Source organism: Passer montanus, unplaced genomic scaffold, assembly GCF_014805655.1.
Source record: "Passer montanus isolate IOZ18808 unplaced genomic scaffold, ASM1480565v1 scaffold132, whole genome shotgun sequence".
Classification (NCBI taxonomy): domain Eukaryota; kingdom Metazoa; phylum Chordata; class Aves; order Passeriformes; family Passeridae; genus Passer; species Passer montanus.
Genome location: NW_024360055.1, coordinates 1,015,386 through 1,035,231, shown reverse-complemented (window position 1 = coordinate 1,035,231; position 19,846 = coordinate 1,015,386). Strand labels below are relative to the sequence as shown.

The window sequence follows — 19,846 nt, the reverse complement described above, 5'->3', positions numbered from 1 at the left end:
ACCCATCAGAGTACAGTACAGGGGGCACATCTTCAAATTCTGGGGCCAAAGAGCCTCTACAGAGGGGATTTTCAAGCTGTTCTGTCTTTGGTGGGATGTTATAATCCAAGGGCTATAGATAATTTTGTATTTTGGGTTATTTGGAGCCTTAAAATAACAATTGCTGTTTGTCTGGTGTTCTTCCTCCAACTCCAAACACTGCCCAGCCCCAGACATTGCAAACCAGGAAAGGACAGGGACTTTGCTGCCTTCCTGATGGCACTGGCAGTGCCTTTGCAGAGCTGCCTTGGGACCTGGGGACTCTGGGGACTCCGTGGCCCTCTGGATGGGTCCTTCCCACACGCCACTTGCAAGGCAGCAAACAGGAAATGTGTGAGCACCGGCAGTTGGTGTCACCCCAGAACGGAAGGTGCCTTGAGTAAGAGAGATGAGAGCGGGGGCAGCTCCGTCCCTCTGAGCTGGGGAGCCCTTGGCCCCCTCTGCCCCACACCGAGGGTCCCTCGTGGGGAGGGTAAGTTCTGCTGCTCTGGGGGTGGCTCGGGCATCACCTTAAAAACTGAAAAGTGGGGGAAATAAGGGTTTTTTCTTGCTGTTGGTGATCCAAGGGGGCTTTTTCCTGATGCATGTGAGGGACTGTGGCTGAGGGCTCCTTTCTGAGGGCTGGGAGCAGAGCAGGGTGCTGTGGGGGAGGCAGGACACTGGGAGCTGGTGATGCCATGAGGGACCCTGCTTGGCTGGGAGGGGCACAATTCCCATCCCATCCCATCCCATCCCATCCCATCCCATCCCATCTCTCTCCCTGCTCGCTCAGAGCCTCCATCATGCTGTGGGCTCAGCTCACCTGTCCTGGAGCTGGAACAGGAACCAGGGGCTTCTCCATGCCCTAAACACCCCCTGCTCCCCAGAGCTCCCACTTCTGCTGTCTTAGAGGCTGGGACAAGGCTGTTCCTGGTCCTGTGGAACTCCAGCAACTCCACAAGACCCTCTTGCTTTAAGGGGCAGGTTTTGGGCCCTGTTCCCATTTCTGATCACACTGGGATTTGGCAGGATCTGTTTCTCGTGGCAAAGGAAGGGGGCAGAGGGCTGGAGGAGCTGCTGTCCCCCCAGGCTGGGAGTGGAGCACGGCCCCAGCTCTGCGTCACCGCTCGCCATGGCTGTGGTTTCCTTCCCTCGCAGTTTCAGCTTTGCCACACAAAGAACAGCCCCTCTCGGGGATGGCATGGTGGCTGTTGGTGACACGGCCACCCACCCAGCCTGGGGACAGGGCACTGGGGTCCCCAGCTCAGGCCCCACAAGCCTGGGCGAGCAGCAGCGTGATGGAAACCTGCCGAGGGCTCCTGCCCTCTGCCCGAGGTGACTCACAGCTGTGAAAACCGGGGGAGGAATTTTAAAAGGTGCTGCTAAGCTCTGAGAAGGCAGGGGGAACCAGCACGTCCTGCTCAGACCTCCAGCATCGCCTCGGCTGGTCCTTTGCTGCTGTCACCTCCTGGCTGTGTCACCTCCTTGCTGGTGCCCTGTGCATCCTCCACAGCTGGGGAAGAGTATGGGAAAATTTGGGATGGGTGCTCAGCAGGTGGGAGCTGGGCTGGGAGCCCCTGGGATGGCTGGCAGGAGCAGCTGTTGCTGCTGCAGATCCAGGCTCCCTTTGTGCCGTGCAATCGGAGATAAGGCCTTCCTTCCCTTCCTCTTACCAAACCCTCCTCAGCAATCAGGGTTTGGGCCCTTAGGAGCAGCAAAATTAGTTTCCAGCTTGTTCCCTCTCTGCTGTCGCCCACCAGGCTGGAGGAAAGGTGTCCAGTGAGGGCAGGGCAGGCCGAGTGTCCCCTCCAGGCCAGGCCAGGCCAGGCCAGGCCATGTCCGAGCGCCGGGCGGGCACCAAGGGCCGGCGCTTGGGCTCCAGCCGGCGCAAGCAGCTGCAGGAGGGCCCCGGGCAGGCCCCAGCACCTGGGCCCAGCGAGGAGCCACCATGGGCATCCGAAATAGTGCAGAGGGAGCAGCACCTGCTCAGTGACAGGGACACAGGGCAGGCGGCAGTCGTCACCCGCTCGGACATGCAGGTGAGGATGGGGCTGTGCCCTGGGCTCCAGCACTGCCGGGGTCACTGGGGATGGTGTGACGGGTGGGTTTTACCCTGATTTGATTTGGTTTTAGAAGCTGCAGGAGGAAGGTTTGCCGTGCAGCAGGGAGGAGCTGGAGCTTGTGTTCGATGGGCTGGATGCCGCTGGCACTGGGCGCTTGGGCACAGAGGAGTTCACAGCTGGGCTCCGTAAGTGCAGCCTGGGCTGGTCCTGGACACGGTCCCAGGGCTCTCCTGGGGGATGTGAGGTGCTGCCTTCTGTGTGGCACAGGGTGAATCGTCTCCATGACCGACTCTCAGCTCCTGGCTCACCTAGAGCAGGGTCCTGCTGTGCTGAACTGCTGTCTTGAAGCCATGGAGGGGGAAGTGTTGGGGTTTGGGCTTTGCCGTTGCCCTGCTGGGCACTGAGGGTTTGGGATATCTGTCGGCAGGGCAGTTCCTGAGCTCCCAAAATACTGCCAGGGAGCACCGGCGGAGGAAGACGGGCTTGGGCTCCAGCCGGCGCAAGCAGCTGCAGGAGGGCCCCGGGCAGGCCCCAGCACCTGGGCCCAGCGAGGAGCCACCATGGGCATCCGAAATAGTGCAGAGGGTGCAGCACCTGCTCAGTGACAGGGACACAGGGCAGGTGGCAGTCGTCACCCGCTCGGACATGCAGGTGAGGATGGGGCTGTGCCCTGGGCTCCAGCACTGCCGGGGTCACTGGGGATGGTGTGACGGGTGGGTTTTACCCTGATTTGATTTGGTTTTAGAAGCTGCAGGAGGAAGGTTTGCCGTGCAGCAGGGAGGAGCTGGAGCTTGTGTTCGATGGGCTGGATGCCGCTGGCACTGGGCGCTTGGGCACAGAGGAGTTCACAGCTGGGCTCCGTAAGTGCAGCCTGGGCTGGTCCTGGACACGGTCCCAGGGCTCTCCTGGGGGATGTGAGGTGCTGCCTTCTGTGTGGCACAGGGTGAATCGTCTCCATGACCGACTCTCAGCTCCTGGCTCACCTAGAGCAGGGTCCTGCTGTGCTGAACTGCTGTCTTGAAGCCATGGAGGGGGAAGTGTTGGGGTTTGGGCTTTGCCGTTGCCCTGCTGGGCACTGAGGGTTTGGGATATCTGTCGGCAGGGCAGTTCCTGAGCTCCCAAAACGCTGCCAGGGAGCACCGGCGGAGGAAGACGGCGTCCCGGAGGGTGCGGCTGGTGCTGCCCGGCACGGTGCTGGCAGGGGGGGACAGCGAGGAGCGCAGGCACTTCGCTGCCTTCATGGAGCAGCTGGGCACAGGCAACCCCTCTGAAGAGTAAGTGCCCTGCTTGGCACCCATGGGTGTCCTGCAGGATGGATAGAGGGGGAAAGGCTTGGGGAGGAGACCGCCACACAGGCAGGGAGCTCAGAAATGCCGTGGAGGTGCCTTTGGCCTGAGCACAGGAGCAGGGCCACAGCGACCCCAGAGCTCATCTGCCCTCACACGCCTCAAAAAGTGTGAGTTAAGTGGCTCAGCTGGCCTGGCTTTGGGGCTTCTGTGGGGTGCTCACCCCAAAACACCCTTCTCCCTGCAGACAGGAGATCTGGCAGCTCTGGGTGAAGCTCCGGCAGGACGAGCCCCAGCTGCTGGACAGCCTGGAGGGCTTCATGGCCAGGATGAGGCAGCGCATCCAAGAAGCCAGGAGCGAGAAGGAGGCTTTGGAGCTGACTCTGAACAAGTGAGTCCCCCCAGGATAGGGCACAGGGATGGGACAGGAGGGGTGGGGACAGGGATGGGGCCCTGGAGGGCCACTCCAGCCGTGTGGGGAAACCTGGGCGCTTCAGCACACCCACCAGCGGCCGGAGCAGAGGTCTGGCCAATGTTTGGGGTCGGGCTCCCTCTACAGTCACGGAAGGGATGACAAAAGGGACTCGGGCTGCCGGACTCATCGGTGCCGGGTGGCCCTCGGGCAAGCCCAGCCGCAGCCGAGGCTCCCGGGGCGCTGTGTGGGGCCCAGGGCCCGCAGCCCCGGAGCGGGGCCTCACAGCCCTCCCCGGCCCCGCTGTCGCCACAGGTGTGTGGCCGAGCACGACAAGGACGTGCAGCAGCTCTGCGAGGCCCTGGAGCAGCAGATCCAGCAGGAGCAGCAGCGGCTGCGGCAGCAGGTGGGTCCCAGCCCCTGCTGTCCCCTTGCTGGGGCACCCAGCACCCCAAACCCCCGGGCAGCTGCCGCTGGGTGAGCGGGTGCCAGTGTCCTTGTGCCACCCAGAGCAGGGCCCGGAGCCAGCAGCAGGGCGAGGAGCTGCAGCGGGCGCTGGATGCCAGCGAGCGGGAGGTGCAGCGCTTGGTCACGGCGCAGATGGAGGTGGGCTGGCCCCGAGCCCCTTTGTGGGTCAGGGGTCTCTGGGCTGTGCTGGAACACCCCCAGGGTGCTGCACAGCCCATCTCGGTGTGTCCCCAGCAGCCCTTGCTGCAGGTTGTCACACAGGACCCTCTACACCGCGTTTGCCACCCCCATCCCTGCCCTCCCCTCCATCCCCAGAGCACACAAGTTGAGTTTCCAACCCACCATCCTCGGGGAGGGGGGTGTGTGAAATTCAGCCCCAGGTCTAGAAGAGGTGGTTATGAATTCTTTTGCGTGGGGATTTTTGGCTCTGAGTGTCCCGGTTGCCACCCCACAGCTGGAGCAGCGCTGCCACAGCCTCCAGAGCTCCCAGCAGATCACCAGCACGGAAAACCAGCAGCTGGAGCAGAGCAACCAGGCCCTGCAGCAGCAGCTGCAGCACCTGCACCAGCAGCTGCAGCAGACCCAGGGCCACCTGAGGACAATGAGGGCTACAGTGGCTTGGGAGCACATGGGGGAGCCCAGGTGAGTAGCTGAGTGACCGCGTGTCACTCGTGTGTCCCCACAGGCATAATTTCTTCCTGAAATGAGTTGGATGGGCCTCAGCCATCACAGTGCTCCAGTGCTGCCCATGGTGCAGGTTAATCATGGCTTGGTGTGCAAAGCATCAGAGGAAAAAACAGGACTACCAGCACCATGCACTGAATGTGTGCCTGGAGGGCAGTGCCAGAGAGGGTGTCCTTCATCCAGGAGGGCTCAATAGGACTGATCCAAGGATTGTGGGTTTTGCTGACCTGTCCTGTCACTACCCTGACAGCCCTGGTGGCTGGGTGGGTGTGATGGAGAGGATGGAGTTCCTGTTTTGACCCTTGTGCTCTGTGTTTGCAGGGACAGAGTGGTAGCAGAGTTACCCATCGAGGTGCCAATGTCCCCACAGGTACTTCAGCTGGGTGTGTGGGGACAGCACAGGGGGCCCAGGGCCTCGTGCTGTTTTGTATGGGACTGCTGAGGAGCTCCAGAGCACAGGGTGCTCCTGCAGCACTGCCTTCCCCTAAAATCTCTCAAATGGGGCTGGTGCAGATGTTTGGGAAGGGAGGGGGTTGCACCACCTTACTTCTGGTACCCCCAAGATTTTGTGTGGGTACAGCTGGATACCTGCTGGAGAAATCCACATCATTTCAGGTGGATATTCTCCCTGACCAAGTGGTTTTTTCTGTCCTCTTCCCACCCTGTCTCCTGCAGCTGAGTCCTGGGACGAGCGAGAAGTTCCGCTCCGAGATGCGGATCAGGCTGGGATCCCAGAGCAGCGAGAGCAAAGCCAAGAGCACCCACCAAGTGTAAGGGGTCCCCTGTGTGCCCCTGGGGTCTGCGAGCTGGGGCTGAGCCTCAGGCCCTCCCTCCACCTTTCCCAGGGTGATATTTTGTCCTTTTAGCACTCCTCTCCCACCCACTCATCTCTCACCCTGGAGCTCATTTTTCTTATCCCAGCTCATCACTCCCTTGGCTCAGGAACTGGCTGTACGTGGCTGAGCATTGTCTTTTCCTGTCTGATAAAGTCAGTATGGGTACTGGGAAGGGGCCAGGATGCAGCCCTGGGTCTGGCTGCCTGTGTGTGCATCCCCCTTTCCCCTGCCCCCATTGCTGCCTGTGTGAACTCCAAGTGCAATGGGGGGAAATAAAATCAGGTTTGGAGAGGCATGGGGTGAAGATGTAGATCAGAGACCCTCTGGGACTGACTGGAGATGGGAGGGAGCTGGAGTCTGACCTGGGAGCTGGTTCATTGCCCCCATTTTCTGCCCTTTCCAGGGTTTGGGAAATGCTGCCAGCAGAAACAAACCTTTCAGGAGCTCCACGGAAAGCAAGCTCTGCAGAAGAGGACCCCTTCCCAGAACCTTTGAAAGAAGAAGGTGTCTCTGACCAAAGCTCTTTGCTAAGAGAGATGAATGATGCAATAGCAGCTCTGAGCAAACATCTGAAGGCACAGGCAGTGGGTGCAGACACTGCCCTGGCAGACACTGCCCGTCACCCCTGGGACAATGCTGAGCCCCAAACGGGGCCAGAGGCAGCAACAGCCCATGAAACAACCCCTGGGGTCATGCAGGAGACCCTCCCCGGCCACGTCCATCATGAGCTGCTGGAAGGAGACCTGCAGGAGGGGCCAGGCACAGCTGAGCTTCGTGCTCCAGATGTGACACAGGCTGGTGCGTCCGCAGGAGCTGGGCACTGCATGGCTCAGGAGCCAGGGGCAGAGCAGGCAGAGAGCCCAGGGGAGGCACAGAGGATGTTATTCCAGCAAGAAAGGGGTGCTGGTGTGGAGGAGATGGTGCTGAATGTGGCTGAACATCTGGGAGACAGCGTGGAGGCAGGAGAACAGGTGTTGATGGAGGTGGAAGGAGCAGGGTGGCTGCAGGAAACAACAGCTTGGGCAAAACCACAGCTCCTGGGAGAAGCTGAGGAAGTGGAGATAAGCCAGAGAGAAAATTTGGAGGCAGGTCTGGGGCCACCTGAGGCTGGGCAGGAAGGTGTAGCAGTGGGACAGTGCCCTGCCATGGATGAGCAGCAGCCAGGCAGGGCGCTGGGTGTGCAGGCCCCGGGCACGGAGCTGCAGGAACAGGCTGACCCTGCATCAGGGCTCCCTGGGACACTGGAAACTGAGCTGGGAGAGCACCTGGAGCCACAGCCACCATCCAGGGGGGAGGCACAAGTGGAAGCAGCCCATGGGGGTGGTGTCCCAGTGGCTCCTGGCCCAGGAGTGCTGGACGAGGAGCGTGCCAGGACGGAGATGCAGCCCCAGGGAGAAACCATGGACTCCAAAGTGCTGGAGGTGCTGCCAGCCCGAGCTGAGCGTGCAGGGAGCAGCAGAGCCGGGGGCGAGGAAGAGGAGGTGGAGGAAGCAGAGCCCAGGGAGGCAGAGCAGCAGCTGCAGGGTGAGTGTGCCAGGGGAGGTGCAGGGTGGAGAGGGAGCACTCTGGAGGCACTGGCAGCGGCTGTGCCACCCACCCACGGGCAGGGAGGAGGGGGAACAGAACTGGAGCTGGTGGAGGCCCCCAGCAGCACCAACATGGAGCTGCTGGCAGAGGTGGAGGCAGATCTGCAGGTCTGGAGTGAGGCTGGATCCCCAGGGACACAGCAGGGAGGGGATGTGGATCCAGGTGTGCAACCAGAGAAGGAGAAGCCAGAGGTGGGGCTGGGAGAAGAAATGGGGGCTGCTGCAGTGCAGAGTGAGGGTCCTTCCCCTGCAGAAACACCTGTGGGCAGCCCAGACTTATGTGGGCAGTTCCCAGGTATGTCTCAGGCACTGGTGGAGGCAGATCTGCAGCTCTCTGGAGATGTCAGCCCAGAAATCCCCCAGAGAGGGAAGGAGGAAAGAGCTGTTCAGCTCCAAGAGAATGAGGAAGAGGATGGGGCACAAGGACAGGGTGATCATGGGCTGCCACACGAGCCAGTGCCTCATCCCAGTGGGGTGACCTTGGGTCAGGGAGAGGGGCCTGGTGCAGGGCTACAACCAGGGGCAGAGGCTGACAGCCTGGACACTGCTGAGGCCCAGAGCAGTGGTGCCAATGTGCAGCTGACTGCAGAGGGGGATGAGCTCAGACTGAGCCCGGGAGGGAGCACAGGGGCAGATCTGCAGCCCTTGGGTGAGGCTGGATCCTCAAGGACAGAGCAGAGAGGGAGATTGGATCCAGAGGTGCAGCCCTTGGATCAGGGGGATAAAGAAGAGTTGGTGGAAAGGAAGGCAGAGGATGCCCAGGAAGATATGATGTTCCATGAGGTTGCCAGCCCAGGGGCTCCATGGGGAGGGGATGGTGAAAGAGCTGTTCAGCTGGAGGAGGACAATGGGGCACAAGGACAGGGTGAGGATGAGCTGCCACACGAGCCTGAGCTTGATGTGCACAGATCAGGAGTCAAGCAAGGTGAAGGAGCTGGTGAAGACATGCAAGCACAGGAAGAGGCTGAAAGCTTGCATACAATAGGGGGTCAGAGCACTGGTGCCAATGTGCAGCTGATTGCAGAGGGGGATGAGCTCAGACTGAGCCCAGGAGGGAGCACAGGGGCAGATCTGCAGCCCGTGGGAGAGGCTGGATCCTCAGGGACAGAGCAGGGAGGGAGTGTGGATCCAGAGGTGCAGCCCCTGGATCAGGTGAATAAAGAGGACATTTTGGAAATGGAAGTAGGGGATGCCCAGGCAGATCTGCAGCTGTGTGTGAATCTCAGCCCAGAAACCCCGTGGGGAAGGGAGAAAGGAGTCGCTGTTCAGCTGGAGGAGGAAGAGGATGGGGCACAAGGACAGGGTGAGCACGGGCTGCCACACGAGCCAGTGCCTCATCCCAGTGGGGTGACCTTGGGTCAGGGAGAGGGGCCTGGTGCAGGGCTACAACCAGGGGCAGAGGCTGACAGCCTGAACACTGCTGAGGCCCAGAGCAGTGGTGCCAATGTGCAGCTGGTTGCAGAGGGGGATGAGCTCAGACTGACCCCGGGAGGGAGCACAGAGGCAGATCTGCAGCCCCTGGGTGAGGCTGGATCTTCAGGGACAGAGCAGGGAGGGAGACTGGATCCAGAGGTGCAGCCCTTGGATCAGGAGGATAAAGAAGACATTTTGGAAAGGAAAGCAGAGGATGCTCAGGAAGATATGATGTTCCATGAGGGTGCCAGCCCAGAAGCTCCATGGGGAGGGGATGGTGAAAGAGCTGTTCAGCTGGAGGAGGAGGAGGATGGCGCACAAGGACAGGGTGAGGATGAGCTGCCACACGAGCCTGAGCTTGATCTGCACAGATCAGGAGTCGAGCAAGGTGAAGGAGCTGGTGAAGACATGCAAGCACAGGAAGAGGCTGAAAGCTTGCATTGTATTGAGGCGCAGAGCACTGGTGCCAATGTGCAGGTGATTGCAGAGATGGATGAGCTCAGACTGAGCCCGGGAGGGAGCACAGGGGCAGATCTGCAGCCCTTGGGAGAGGCTGGATGCTCAGGCACAGAGGAGGCAGGGAGTGTGTATCCAGAGGTGCAACTCCTGGATCAGGGGGATAAAGCAGCGTTGGTGGAAGGGGAGGCAGAGGATGCCCAGGCAGATCTGCAGCTGTCAGAGGGTCTCAGCTCAGGGTCTTCATGGGGAGAAGAAATTGGAACAAATGTTCAGATGGAGGAGGAGGATGGGGCACAAGGACAGGGTGAGGATGAGCTGCCACACGAGCCTGAGCTTGATCTGCACAGATCAGGAGTCGAGCAAGGAGGGGAGGCTGATGAAGACATGCAAGCACAGGAAGAGGCTGAAAGCTTGCATACAATAGGGGGTCAGAGCACTGGTGCCAATGTGCACCTGGTTGCAGAGGGGGATGAGCTCAGACTGAGCCCGGGAGGGAGCACAGGGGCAGATCTGCAGCCCTTGGGTGAGGCTGGATCCTCAGGCACAGAGCAGGGAGGGAGTGTGGATCCAGAGGTGCAGCCCCTGGATCAGGGGGATAAAGCAGAATTGGTGGAAGGGGAGGCAGAGGATGCCCAGGCAGATCTGCAGCTGTCAGAGGGTCTCAGCCCAGGGTCTTCATGGGAAGGGGAGTGGGGAAGAGCTCTTCACAATGAGGAGGATGGGGCACAAGTGCAGGTTGAGAATGGGCTGCCACAGGAGTCTGTGCTTGCTCCAGAAGGAGCACGAGGCCGACAGGGAGAGGGGGCTGGTGCAGGAACACAGCCAGAGGCTGAAAGGCTGCACACACTGGAGGCCCAGAGCAATGATGCTGCTGTGCAACTCTTCACACATCAGCAGATTCCCAAATCAGGCTCAGGAGGGAGCACAGGGGCAGATCTGACACCTCTGGGTGTAGCTGGGTTGTGGGAAGGGGAGCAGAGCCTGACTCTAGGTTTGGAGGCAGTTCTGGGTGCATCTCCCACTGCAAACCCGTGGGAAGGAGCTGCTGCTGCAGATGTGCTCCCTGCAGCTGAGGTTGCCTTTTGTCCTGAGCCTGCCCCTGCTGCAGAGGGCTCTGGTCTGGAAGCAGAGCTGGGAGCATGCCTTGGTCCTGAGGGGCAGATTCTGGAGGCACAGGAATTACTGCAGGGAGAGAGGGCTCCTGCAGAGGGGAAGCCTCTGGATGGAGCTCACGGTCTGGAAGTGGCACAGGGAGAGAGGCTGGAGGCAGGGGTGAGGAATGGAGTGAGAACTCAGGGTCTAGGACTAAACCAGGGCCATGATGATGCTGATTTGGCCTCCCTGGTCTCCGAGATGCTGTCACAACTCAGCTCCCTACAGCTGGAAACGATGATGCAGGAGGATGTTCTCATTCCAGATGTGTGGCGGCTTTGTGCTCCAGGACAGGCAGCCCAAAGGGAGCTTCAGGAGCAGGTTTCAGCACAGGGACATGAGGGGAGGCTTCACATGGTGGCCCAACAGCCAGAGGGGAAGACACCACCCACGATGGAACCCAAGCACACGGCTGCTGGACCTGCTGAGCATCCGAAGCAAGAGGTGCCACCAGCATCAACACTGCACAAGGCAGTGCAACCTGGAGATACTGGGAGTGATCAGCTGGGGGTGGTCCTCAGAGAAAACTCACTGGGGCAAAGGCAGCTCTTGGGAGAACAGAGCAAAGACCGCAGCGTTGGTCAACGAGAGAAGATGCAAGAGTTTGGTCAGAAGATGAGCCAGGAAGGTGAGCCCAGCTCAGGAGAGCCAGGGGCTGTGACTGCAGGTGGCACAGGAGCTGCCCCACAGAGTTATCCTAAAGATCCTCTGGACCCAGACCACCTCTACAACGTGCTGTTCGTTGGGGACTCCCACGTGGGCAAAACGTCCTTCCTGTACCGTTTGCACGCCGACACCTTCAACCCCCACCTCACGGCCACAGTGGGTAGGTCTCCCCCAGCCCCTCTCCAAGCACTGCCTTAGATCACAGCTGCAGTTCCCCTTCCTCCACCCCACAAGCTGCTGGAGGTCCCCACAGCCTGTTACAGCTCACACCAAGCGTGTTGTACAACCAGTCCCCAGGGGCCAAGCAGAACCACCAAGTGCCCACGCCTGGGTGCTCATGGGCAGGAAATGCTGCTCCTCCTTGTCCTTCCTAGCAACAGTGGCCCAGTGCTTTCCTCTCTGCTTTGCCTTTCAGCTCCATTCTCCTTTCTTCACCAGCCTGGTTTTATTCATCATGAGATGAGAGACCTTCCCAAAATCCAGTGATTAAACATCTAAAAGCCAGAGATTCACTTGGGACCAACCCCTGGAGCTGCAGCCTCACACCACCCTGCACCACATTTCTTCTCCATCCATCTTCTGTCACACGGCAGAGCTCTACAGTATCAAAATATCCTCTTTTGTGTCTTCCAGGACTGGATTACCAGATCAAAAACCTCGTTGTGGATAACAGGCGCTTTGCTCTCCGCCTGTGGGACTCAGCTGGTCAGGAAAGGTGAGGTGCTGTGCTGCTTAAGGACACAACCTGGGGTTTTTCCCTGTAGTTTAGGGGCAATTGATACCCTTTGCTTTGCTAAGCAAAGGTGAGATTGCTCAAGGAGGGACTCTGTACAGTATGTGATCTGATAAAGCACAATAAAGGAAGTAATTAAGATAAAACTGGCACTCAGGCTGTGCCCGTGGCCCCCGCCATCAGGACAGGAGCCAAATCTGGGGGCTGCCTATTTTGTAGACGTGCATTCCCACCTTTTCCACTAGGATTTCCCATCACTCCTAGGCAGAACCTCCTTAGGCCGTCCTGGTGATCACCCAAACTGCCCGCAGGTACCGCAGCATGACCAAGCAGTTCTTCCGGAAGGCGGACGGGGTGGTGCTGATGTACGACATCACCTCCCAGCACTCCTTCTCCGACGTGCGCTACTGGCTCAGCTGCATCCAGGTGGGCGCGGTCCCGAGTCCTGGGGCTGACAGGAGTGGCCAAGCCCTTGGGAAAGGCTATTCTGCATTACTTTCATTATAAAATGATTTTTTTTCCGAGGAGGATTTAAGGCAGATACAAATGATTTTCACACGCTGGCAGTATTTCACTGGGTAATTTGTTGATAGAACCAGTAGAGTAATGATCAACTCTTAAACAATTAAAAACTAGTGCAAAGGAATGGAAAGCATTGTGTTTACATCAAGAATAATCCACTTTGAGTCCTAGGGAATGGGAGGTTATTCAAGGCCTATTAAAAACTTATTTTCAGAGATTTCCAGTTGACGCAAAGCCAGTGTTTAAAAATGCTGAAATAAAATAGGATGTTGCCTCATTTGGTGCCAGTAAATCCCAGCCAGAGCACCTTCAGAGGGCTGCTGCAGTTGAGCACAAAGTGAATCCCTTACAAGTGTAACTCATCCAGTGCTCTGTCATGTTAATAACACAGGCAAATGATTTAAGGGAAAAAAAATCTTAAATGCTGTTGAACTTATTCAATAATTTAAAGTTTTCTTGTTAGCCCAAATCTGTGTGTGTCAGTCATGGTATTCCAGGATATGTGTAGACAGTGTGGCCAGCTGGGATTCAAGGAAGATGTTGAAGCTGTTCTGATCTTCCCTTCTTGCTCACTCAGGAAGGGGCAGAGGATGGAGTTGCTGTTCTGCTTCTTGGGAACAAAACCGACTGTGCTGCCCAGAGACAGGTCCCCACAAAGGAGGGTGAATGCCTGGCCAAGGTAGGTGGTGAAGCACAGCTACCCAAACGAGGCAGGGACAGCTAAGGATCAACACCACCAACCCCAAGAGCTGAGAAAGGGGAAAGCCCTTAATTTACCCCTCATAAATTAAAATGTTCTCTGAATCCAACTCTCACCATTCCCTGCCTTGCTTTCCCTTTGTCTCTTTAATTTTGCCTCAGCACCATCCCAGTAAATTGGTTTATGGAATTGGATTTGTAAATTAAAACATTTTCAGCTCTACTTATTTTTGCTGTGAAGTGTTGAGTATCTTCCCAGCATCATAAAAATAATAAACCCACTGAGCATTATCCCGGATTAAAGATCCTGAAATGATCAAAGTTTGAGTAATCTCTTCACATATAGATGGCTAATACAAATTAGATGAGGAGAATGAGAAGAATCTCACCTTTACTGACTTAATTTTAAACCTTATGGGATTTGGGCCAGGATCCATGGACCAGTTTTGCTAATGGAGATGAGGAATGGATGCTTATTTTCCCACACTGGTAGGGAGCAAAAGAGTTGGGAACATCTACTTATCCTCTCTCTGTGTTTGCTCCCATGACCAGAAGGCCTCACAAATTCTTCTGTCTGCAGTCATCCTTTTCCTTGGTATTACAAGCTGGTGTCATAGCAAGCAGAAAATCTGGATTTCACCTTCATGTTCCAGTAAATAAGATATTGAGTTATTTGTTTCCTTGATTTCCCCCTGTTTCCCCTTGACTGGGACTGTCCCATGGCTATTTATTCCCACATTAAACTATTCCAGTGCAAGAACATTACATTTCTACTCGGGGTTTGTGTTTTCCAGGAGCACCAGCTCATGTTTTATGAGTGCAGCGCTGCCTCGGGCCACAACATCTTTGAGTCCATGGTCAGCTTCACCAGGTGAGCCATGTGCTTGGATTTTTCCACCTGTCCTCAATTCAATAGGCTTCCTCCCTGCTTTTTTTGACTCCAAATACTGGATGTCACATCACCAGAGGCTCCATGCCCAAATGTCAGGGAAAACTCAGGAAGCTCATGCTTGGATGAGCATTTAGCACTGCCCTAACTTGTCTCCTGAATAACCAGCATTGCAAGGAGGTGAATAAAACCCTTTTGGGGATGCTGCTGATTTCACCCTGGCTTGACTGAAACAAGTTCTGTCTGTGATTTGATTTAGGCTGGAATTTTTAGTAGCATCCACAGCTCTCGGATCATGTGGAACTGGAAGGATCCTGACTCCTTTCAGCCCTGCTGAGCCTCTTGTACCAAGGCTTGTCGAAACAAACAGCACAGCAATACAAAATTTGTGGGAAATACCCAGCTATTTTGCTTCCTTTTCTCCCAGGTTGCTCAAAGTTCGTGAAGATGAATTGAAAAATAAGGCAGAAGAAGTACCAAAGGCACCTGAGAAGAAAAAGGGCTGCTGCTGGTGATGGACAGCCACCCCACACACTGATCTGAAACTGCACCAACAGCCAGAAAAGCCTAAAAATAGTCCTTGGACACCTTCTCTTTTCCTGTGTGTCTTCCTTGCCTGATCTTCCTTGGATGCTGAGAGCAAAAGCTGCTGTGGGAGACCCCCTGCCATTCCACCAGCCCTCCAAAATACTTCTCAGGGAACTTTACCACTTTCTTTTGGAGACCAAAAACAGGCCAAGAAAAGAGGCAGAAAAGGAACCCAGCTGGGTCTGAGATGCTGCATGATACTGGAAGCAGCAGGGAGTAACCCCAAGCCTTGGGAGAGAAGAAATAAAAACCTGAAGCCATCCAAGTGTATAAACCAAGGGGGTTTAGTGCTGTTGGTGCTCTAGGCTGTGGGGACTTCTCCTCTGGCTTTGCAATCTGATTGGATTTGATCAGGAACAATGAGATATTCAGTATATTCTAAATGCACTTAAATCTCTCCAATGACACAAGGTAAAGCTAGTTTTCCCCTTCCATGGTTTATCCTGCCAGTGAGCAGTGACTTGACAGAAACTACTGAATATTTTGCTCAAAATAAATTCAAAAGCCCCAAGAGCATATCCAGGATAAAAAGAAGATAAATGCTTGCAAAAGATTTTTTTCATTGTGTTGTCCCCAGAGCAGAACTCTGGATTACTGCAACAAATTTCAGGCTGGGCAGAGAAGAATGAGCTGCTGCATCCTGCCCTTCTGCTCTTTGTGAAGTGCTGAATTGGTTTTAAACCCAGCTTGAAAAGTCTAAATAAACACGTCACAATTTCAAGGTGGTTTTTTTATCTTTTCACAGCTTGATTGAACTATATTTTTGCAGAAGAAAAAGACATACAGACTAAATAATGGTTTATCCTGCCAGTGAGCAGTGACTTGACAGAAACTACTGAATATTTTGCTCAAAATAAATTCAAAAGCCCCAAGAGCATATCCAGGATAAAAAGAAGATAAATGCTTGCAAAAGATTTTTTTCATTGTGTTGTCCCCAGAGCAGAACTCTGGATTACTGCAACAAATTTCAGGCTGGGCAGAGAAGAATGAGCTGCTGCATCCTGCCCTTCTGCTCTTTGTGAAGTGCTGAATTGGTTTTAAACCCAGCTTGAAAAGTCTAAATAAACACGTCACAATTTCAAGGTGTTTTTTTTTAAATCTTTTCACAGCTTGATTGAACTATATTTTTGCAGAAGAAAAAGACATACAGACTAAATAAATAAGAATACCAGTCCTATATTTTAGTATTTTGTATGTTCCATGTAAATTCCCAGCAGTTCAACAGGTGTATTTAAAGACTGTGCTTATGTGCAGAGTTTGCAGAAATAATTCTGCCTAGCTGGGTTTGCTTTGTGTTGCCATTATTATTTATATGTACATAATGGCAAAGCATAATAGTAGCCAGTTTGTGCTTTAGCAAAATAAAGTGACAACAGGAGTTGGGCTTCTAGCAACACTATATATTTCAGATATAATTATATATATTTCATATATATCAGCTTCACCAGCCAGGGTTGAACTTTGCAGTGACTCTGGAATTTCTAGGTCTTTTAGGGATGATTTATTTCTCCTGCACACACAATTTATCACTCCAGTAGCTCTGTACCCTAAATCTCCATCCCCTGTGTCTCCCCCCAGCCTACCTCAAGTCATTCTCCTTTTAGCTCCATCATTAAAACACTTTATTTTCTTGATGCAATATATTTAATGCTCCCATTCTCTGTCCATCCCTCTTTAACATATTTCTTTATGTTAGTGGTGGAGCAGGTCCTCAGGAAGGATTTATGTGGTTCAGCTCAGAGCTGTGCCTGGGGGGGTTTGGTATTTGGGATATCTGGAACTGCTTTTTTCTTATTGTTTGGGACCCTCTTCATTCTTTCTTCTTTTATTTAAAAATAATATAAATCCAAGTGTACTTTGCAAATTTGATCCATAATAAGAGAAGCGTAATTTCAGTCTGATCAACCTAAAAATTTTCTACTGGCTCTGTAACACTTCCCCGTGTAAAGCCACCCATGAGATCAGCTTTTATTTTGCCTAAATATGCTGGGATTGCACATGGAAGATACTGCTTGGCCGAGTGGCAGCAGGATTGTGCAAGAAACAGTTTTATTTGATTCCAAAATGAGGAGTTGATGCTGTGGAGGCTGAATTTTCCCATTAGATGGCAGCAGCTGCAGCAATTCCTCCCCACTGCAATGTTGCTGCTGCGGGGAAGGACCGGGGAGCTCCAACAGGGCCCAAAGTGGGAGCTGAAAAAAAAAAGCCTTCCCAGAACAGCAGGCAGAAAGAAATATCTATCTTATTTCCCTGGAAGTCATCTCTAGTAAAAAAAAAGGATGGAGTTTATGCCCAAAGCATGAGTTACTACACTCCAAACCACCCCGCCAAACTTGGAAATGAATTTTTCATTGCCAGGCTGGGAGAAACACCGGGCAGGCAATAAATCACACTGGAAAACACGGGCAGCATGTTGCACTTGAAAGCATCTTTCACCTTTAATAATTCACATCCCAGCAGACATTCCCACTCCGGGATCAAAGGCACCGCTCCTTTGCAAGCCATTAAACGCCTGCACGAGTATTTGGAGGAGGATCAAGGCCTGGGATATTAATAGCAAGAGGGAAATGCATACTTGTTTGGACCACAGGATGCTTTTTTTTTTCTTAAATCAGGTGGTTTCCTTTTAAGCTGTTTGAAATTCCTCAAGGCGCTCCACAAGAATTAGAGGAGCTGCCTCAGCCAAGCCAAGATTGGGAAGATCTCGGATCCCAGCCCAAAGTCAGCGGGCATTTTCCATCATCCTGCTTGGATGAATCCACCTTGGAAGCAGAGAGCCTACACAAGCTTCTGACAAGTTGGAACAAATCTTCAACCACAGCTTTCAGTGCCCCAGCCATGGGATTTGGGTTTTGCCCAGGAGTGTGTCCCAGAATTTCACCCCATTCCCCTGGAGAGGCAGTAAAACCGAGATGAGGAGACAATCCCACTCCCTGGGCTGGGATTGACAGGGCAGGAAATCCAAACCTGAGTAGAGGAAGTCCTTTTCCTTGCAATGTTTAACTCATCTGCAGAACTCAGCGCTGCAGGAAGTTGTTGAGGCCGAGAACTTAAACAAGGCTGAAATTTAAACAAGGTTTCTCTAAAAGGGACCTGGTCTGTTCTGGTGGAACAGGAGGAGAGGAATGAGATGATCTTTAAGGTTCTTCCAACCCAAACCATTCCAGGATTCTACAAAAATGCATTGGAGAGATACCAAAAACACCCATCACACCCACAATCAAGAGCTGACTGAAAATATGTTTAATTGCAGTTAAGGACTGAAGCTCATGTCTGATACTAGGGTGAGGCTGAGACGCCTCACTCCTGCATTCTCCCAAGCTTTTCGTACCAGGGGTGCCTCCAGGGACCTTCTCTTGCCCCATCTCCAGCCTTGAAGCCTTTCCCACAATTTGTAGGGCTTTCCCACATATTTTTGGGGGGTGTTAACTGTGTGCTCAGTGCTTATCACTTGACCTATGGGAATGGGAACCCATGTCCCACATGGGGCTGGGGATAAGTGCGGTTCAGGGACAAGTGGGTCTCCCAGGGCGTGCTGGAGGGTCTGGGGGGGCTGTGGGGTGATACTGGGGACTAATGGGGTGCTGGGGGGTGAAGGGAGATGTTAGGGATGCTGTGGGACATGGCTGTGAAAGACTTTGGGTGTTTTGGAAGGTGTTGGGTGTGCTGCGAGCTCAGGAAGATGCTGAGCGTTCATGTGGGTGCTGTGTGGGATGTCTCAAGTGTTGGTGAGGGTCGGGGGGCTTGGGTGTTTCTTGGGGGGGTCTGTGAGTGATGGGGGATCAGGCAGGTGCTGGCGGTGGTCTCAAGGTGTTCATGGGCTCAGGTAGGTCCTGTTGGGGTGTCTGTGTGTAGTGACAGGGTCAGGCAGTTGTTGGGGGTGGTCTCAAGGTATGTCTGGGCTCAGATGGGTGCTGGGAAGGGCCTTAGGGGTCCTGCAGAGTTCTGATGATCCAGGGGAGGCTCAGGCTGGTCTGGGTTTGGGACAATCACGGTCTGAGATGGGTGCTGGCAAAGGGGTCTCCACATTCTGGGCTGAAACGTGTGCAGGGACTCTCAGGAGGACATTGGGGGTGCCAGCGGGGAGGGATGTGGGTGCTGGGGGCTGTTGGGGGGTACCGGGGTGGTTCAGGGGTACTGGGGTGGTTGGGAGGTACCGGGGTGGTTCAGGGGTACTGGGGTGGTTGGGAGGTACCGGGGTGGTTCAGGGGTACCGGGGTGGTTCAGGGGTACCCGGGTGGTTCAGGGGTACCGGGGTGGTTGGGAGGTACTGGGGTGGTTCAGGGTTACTGGGGTGGTTGGGAGGTACCGGGGTGGTTCAGGGGTACTGGGGTGGTTGGGAGGTACCGGGGTGGTTCAGGGGTACCGGGGTGGTTCAGGGGTACCAGGGTGGTTCAGGGGTACCGGGGTGGTTCAGGGGTACCGGGGTGGTTCAGGGGTACCTGGTTGGTTCAGGGGTACCGGGGTGGTTCGGGGGTCCCGGGGTGGTTCGGGGGTACCGGGGTGGTTGGGGATCCTGAGGGATGTTTGTGGCACAGCGAGGCCCTGAGGCTGGCACGGGACTTTGGGGTCCCTGGGGGTTTCTGGGGGTCCTGGAACAGTGTTGGTGGTCCCAGGGCAGTGTTGGAGGGTCCTGAGGGGTGTTTGGGACAGCAGAGGGACAGGTGTTGGTGAGATCCTGGGGGGTGTTGAGGCTTTGGGCCGAGCAGGGTGTTGGGGAGTCCTGGGCAGTGTTGGGGGCCCAGGCTGGGCCAGGCCAGGGGTTGAGGGCCCCGGGCGGTGTGGGGGGTCCCGGGCAGGGCGGTGTTCCCCGGGCAGTATTGGGTTCCCTGGGCAGTGTGGTGTCCCTGGACAGTGCAAGGGTTCCCTGGGCAGTGTGGTGTCCCCGGACAGTGCAAGGGTTCCCCGGGCGGTGTTGGCTCCCGGGGCGGTGTTGGGTCCCCGGGCAATGTGGCGGTCCCGAGGCGGTGTTGGGTCTCGGGGCAGTGTTGAATCTCCGAATGCTGTTAGGTCCCTGGGTGACAGGGTGGGCCCGAGGCACTGTGGGGACTCCCCGGGCGCTGTTGGTTCCCCGGGCAGTGTTGGTTCCCCGGGCAGTGTTGCTTTTGTTCCCCGGGCAGTATTGGGTTCCCTGGGCAGTGTGGTGTCCCCGGACAGTGCAAGGGTTCCCTGGGCAGTGTTGGCTCCCCGGGCGCTGTTGGTTCCCCGAGCGGTGTTGGTTCCCCGGGTGACGTGCCGGTCCAGGGGCGGTGTTGGTTCCCTGGGGGGGTGTTGGTTCCCCGGACGGTGTTGGTTCCCCAGGGTGTGTTGGTTCGCCGGGCGCTGCGGCGCTGCCCGGGCAGTGAGCAGGCCCCGAGCCGTGCCGTGCCGTG

General features: G+C 55.5%; 1 protein-coding gene across 4 annotated transcripts; it reads left to right on the top strand.

Annotated features, from left to right (window-relative positions):
- Positions 1 to 62: 62 nt before the first annotated feature.
- RAB44 (RAB44, member RAS oncogene family) lies at positions 63 to 15,189 on the top strand. Of its 4 annotated transcripts, none has more exons than XM_039699415.1 (16): positions 63 to 511; positions 1,779 to 2,057; positions 2,152 to 2,266; positions 3,184 to 3,355; positions 3,615 to 3,758; positions 4,095 to 4,185; positions 4,290 to 4,385; positions 4,702 to 4,889; positions 5,253 to 5,301; positions 5,607 to 5,701; positions 6,171 to 11,203; positions 11,677 to 11,758; positions 12,088 to 12,202; positions 12,876 to 12,977; positions 13,792 to 13,868; positions 14,314 to 15,189. In XM_039699415.1, the coding sequence occupies exons 2-16, from the start codon at positions 1,854 to 1,856 to the stop codon at positions 14,399 to 14,401; spliced, it is 6,651 nt and encodes a 2,216-aa protein (XP_039555349.1). In that variant the 5' UTR covers positions 63 to 511; positions 1,779 to 1,853; the 3' UTR covers positions 14,402 to 15,189. The 4 variants fall into 4 exon arrangements, with proteins under 4 accessions (XP_039555349.1, XP_039555352.1, XP_039555351.1 ...); XM_039699418.1 differs by having other exon boundaries at positions 63 to 2,057; positions 6,171 to 6,565; positions 10,643 to 11,203; XM_039699417.1 differs by having other exon boundaries at positions 63 to 2,057; positions 6,171 to 7,291; positions 10,643 to 11,203.
- Positions 15,190 to 19,846: the final 4,657 nt, after the last annotated feature.

What these genes read in the sequence shown, in the direction of transcription:
- RAB44 (XM_039699415.1), top strand. Translation starts at nt 1,854, where the DNA reads ATGTCCGAGCGCCGGGCGGGCACCAAGGGCCGGCGCTTGGGCTCCAGC. An exon ending in GCCAAGAGCACCCACCAAGT is followed by an intron (nt 5,702 to 6,170) that starts GTAAGGGGTCCC and finishes TGCCCTTTCCAG; the next exon opens with GGTTTGGGAAATGCTGCCAG. An exon ending in TCCATGGTCAGCTTCACCAG is followed by an intron (nt 13,869 to 14,313) that starts GTGAGCCATGTG and finishes CTTTTCTCCCAG; the next exon opens with GTTGCTCAAAGTTCGTGAAG.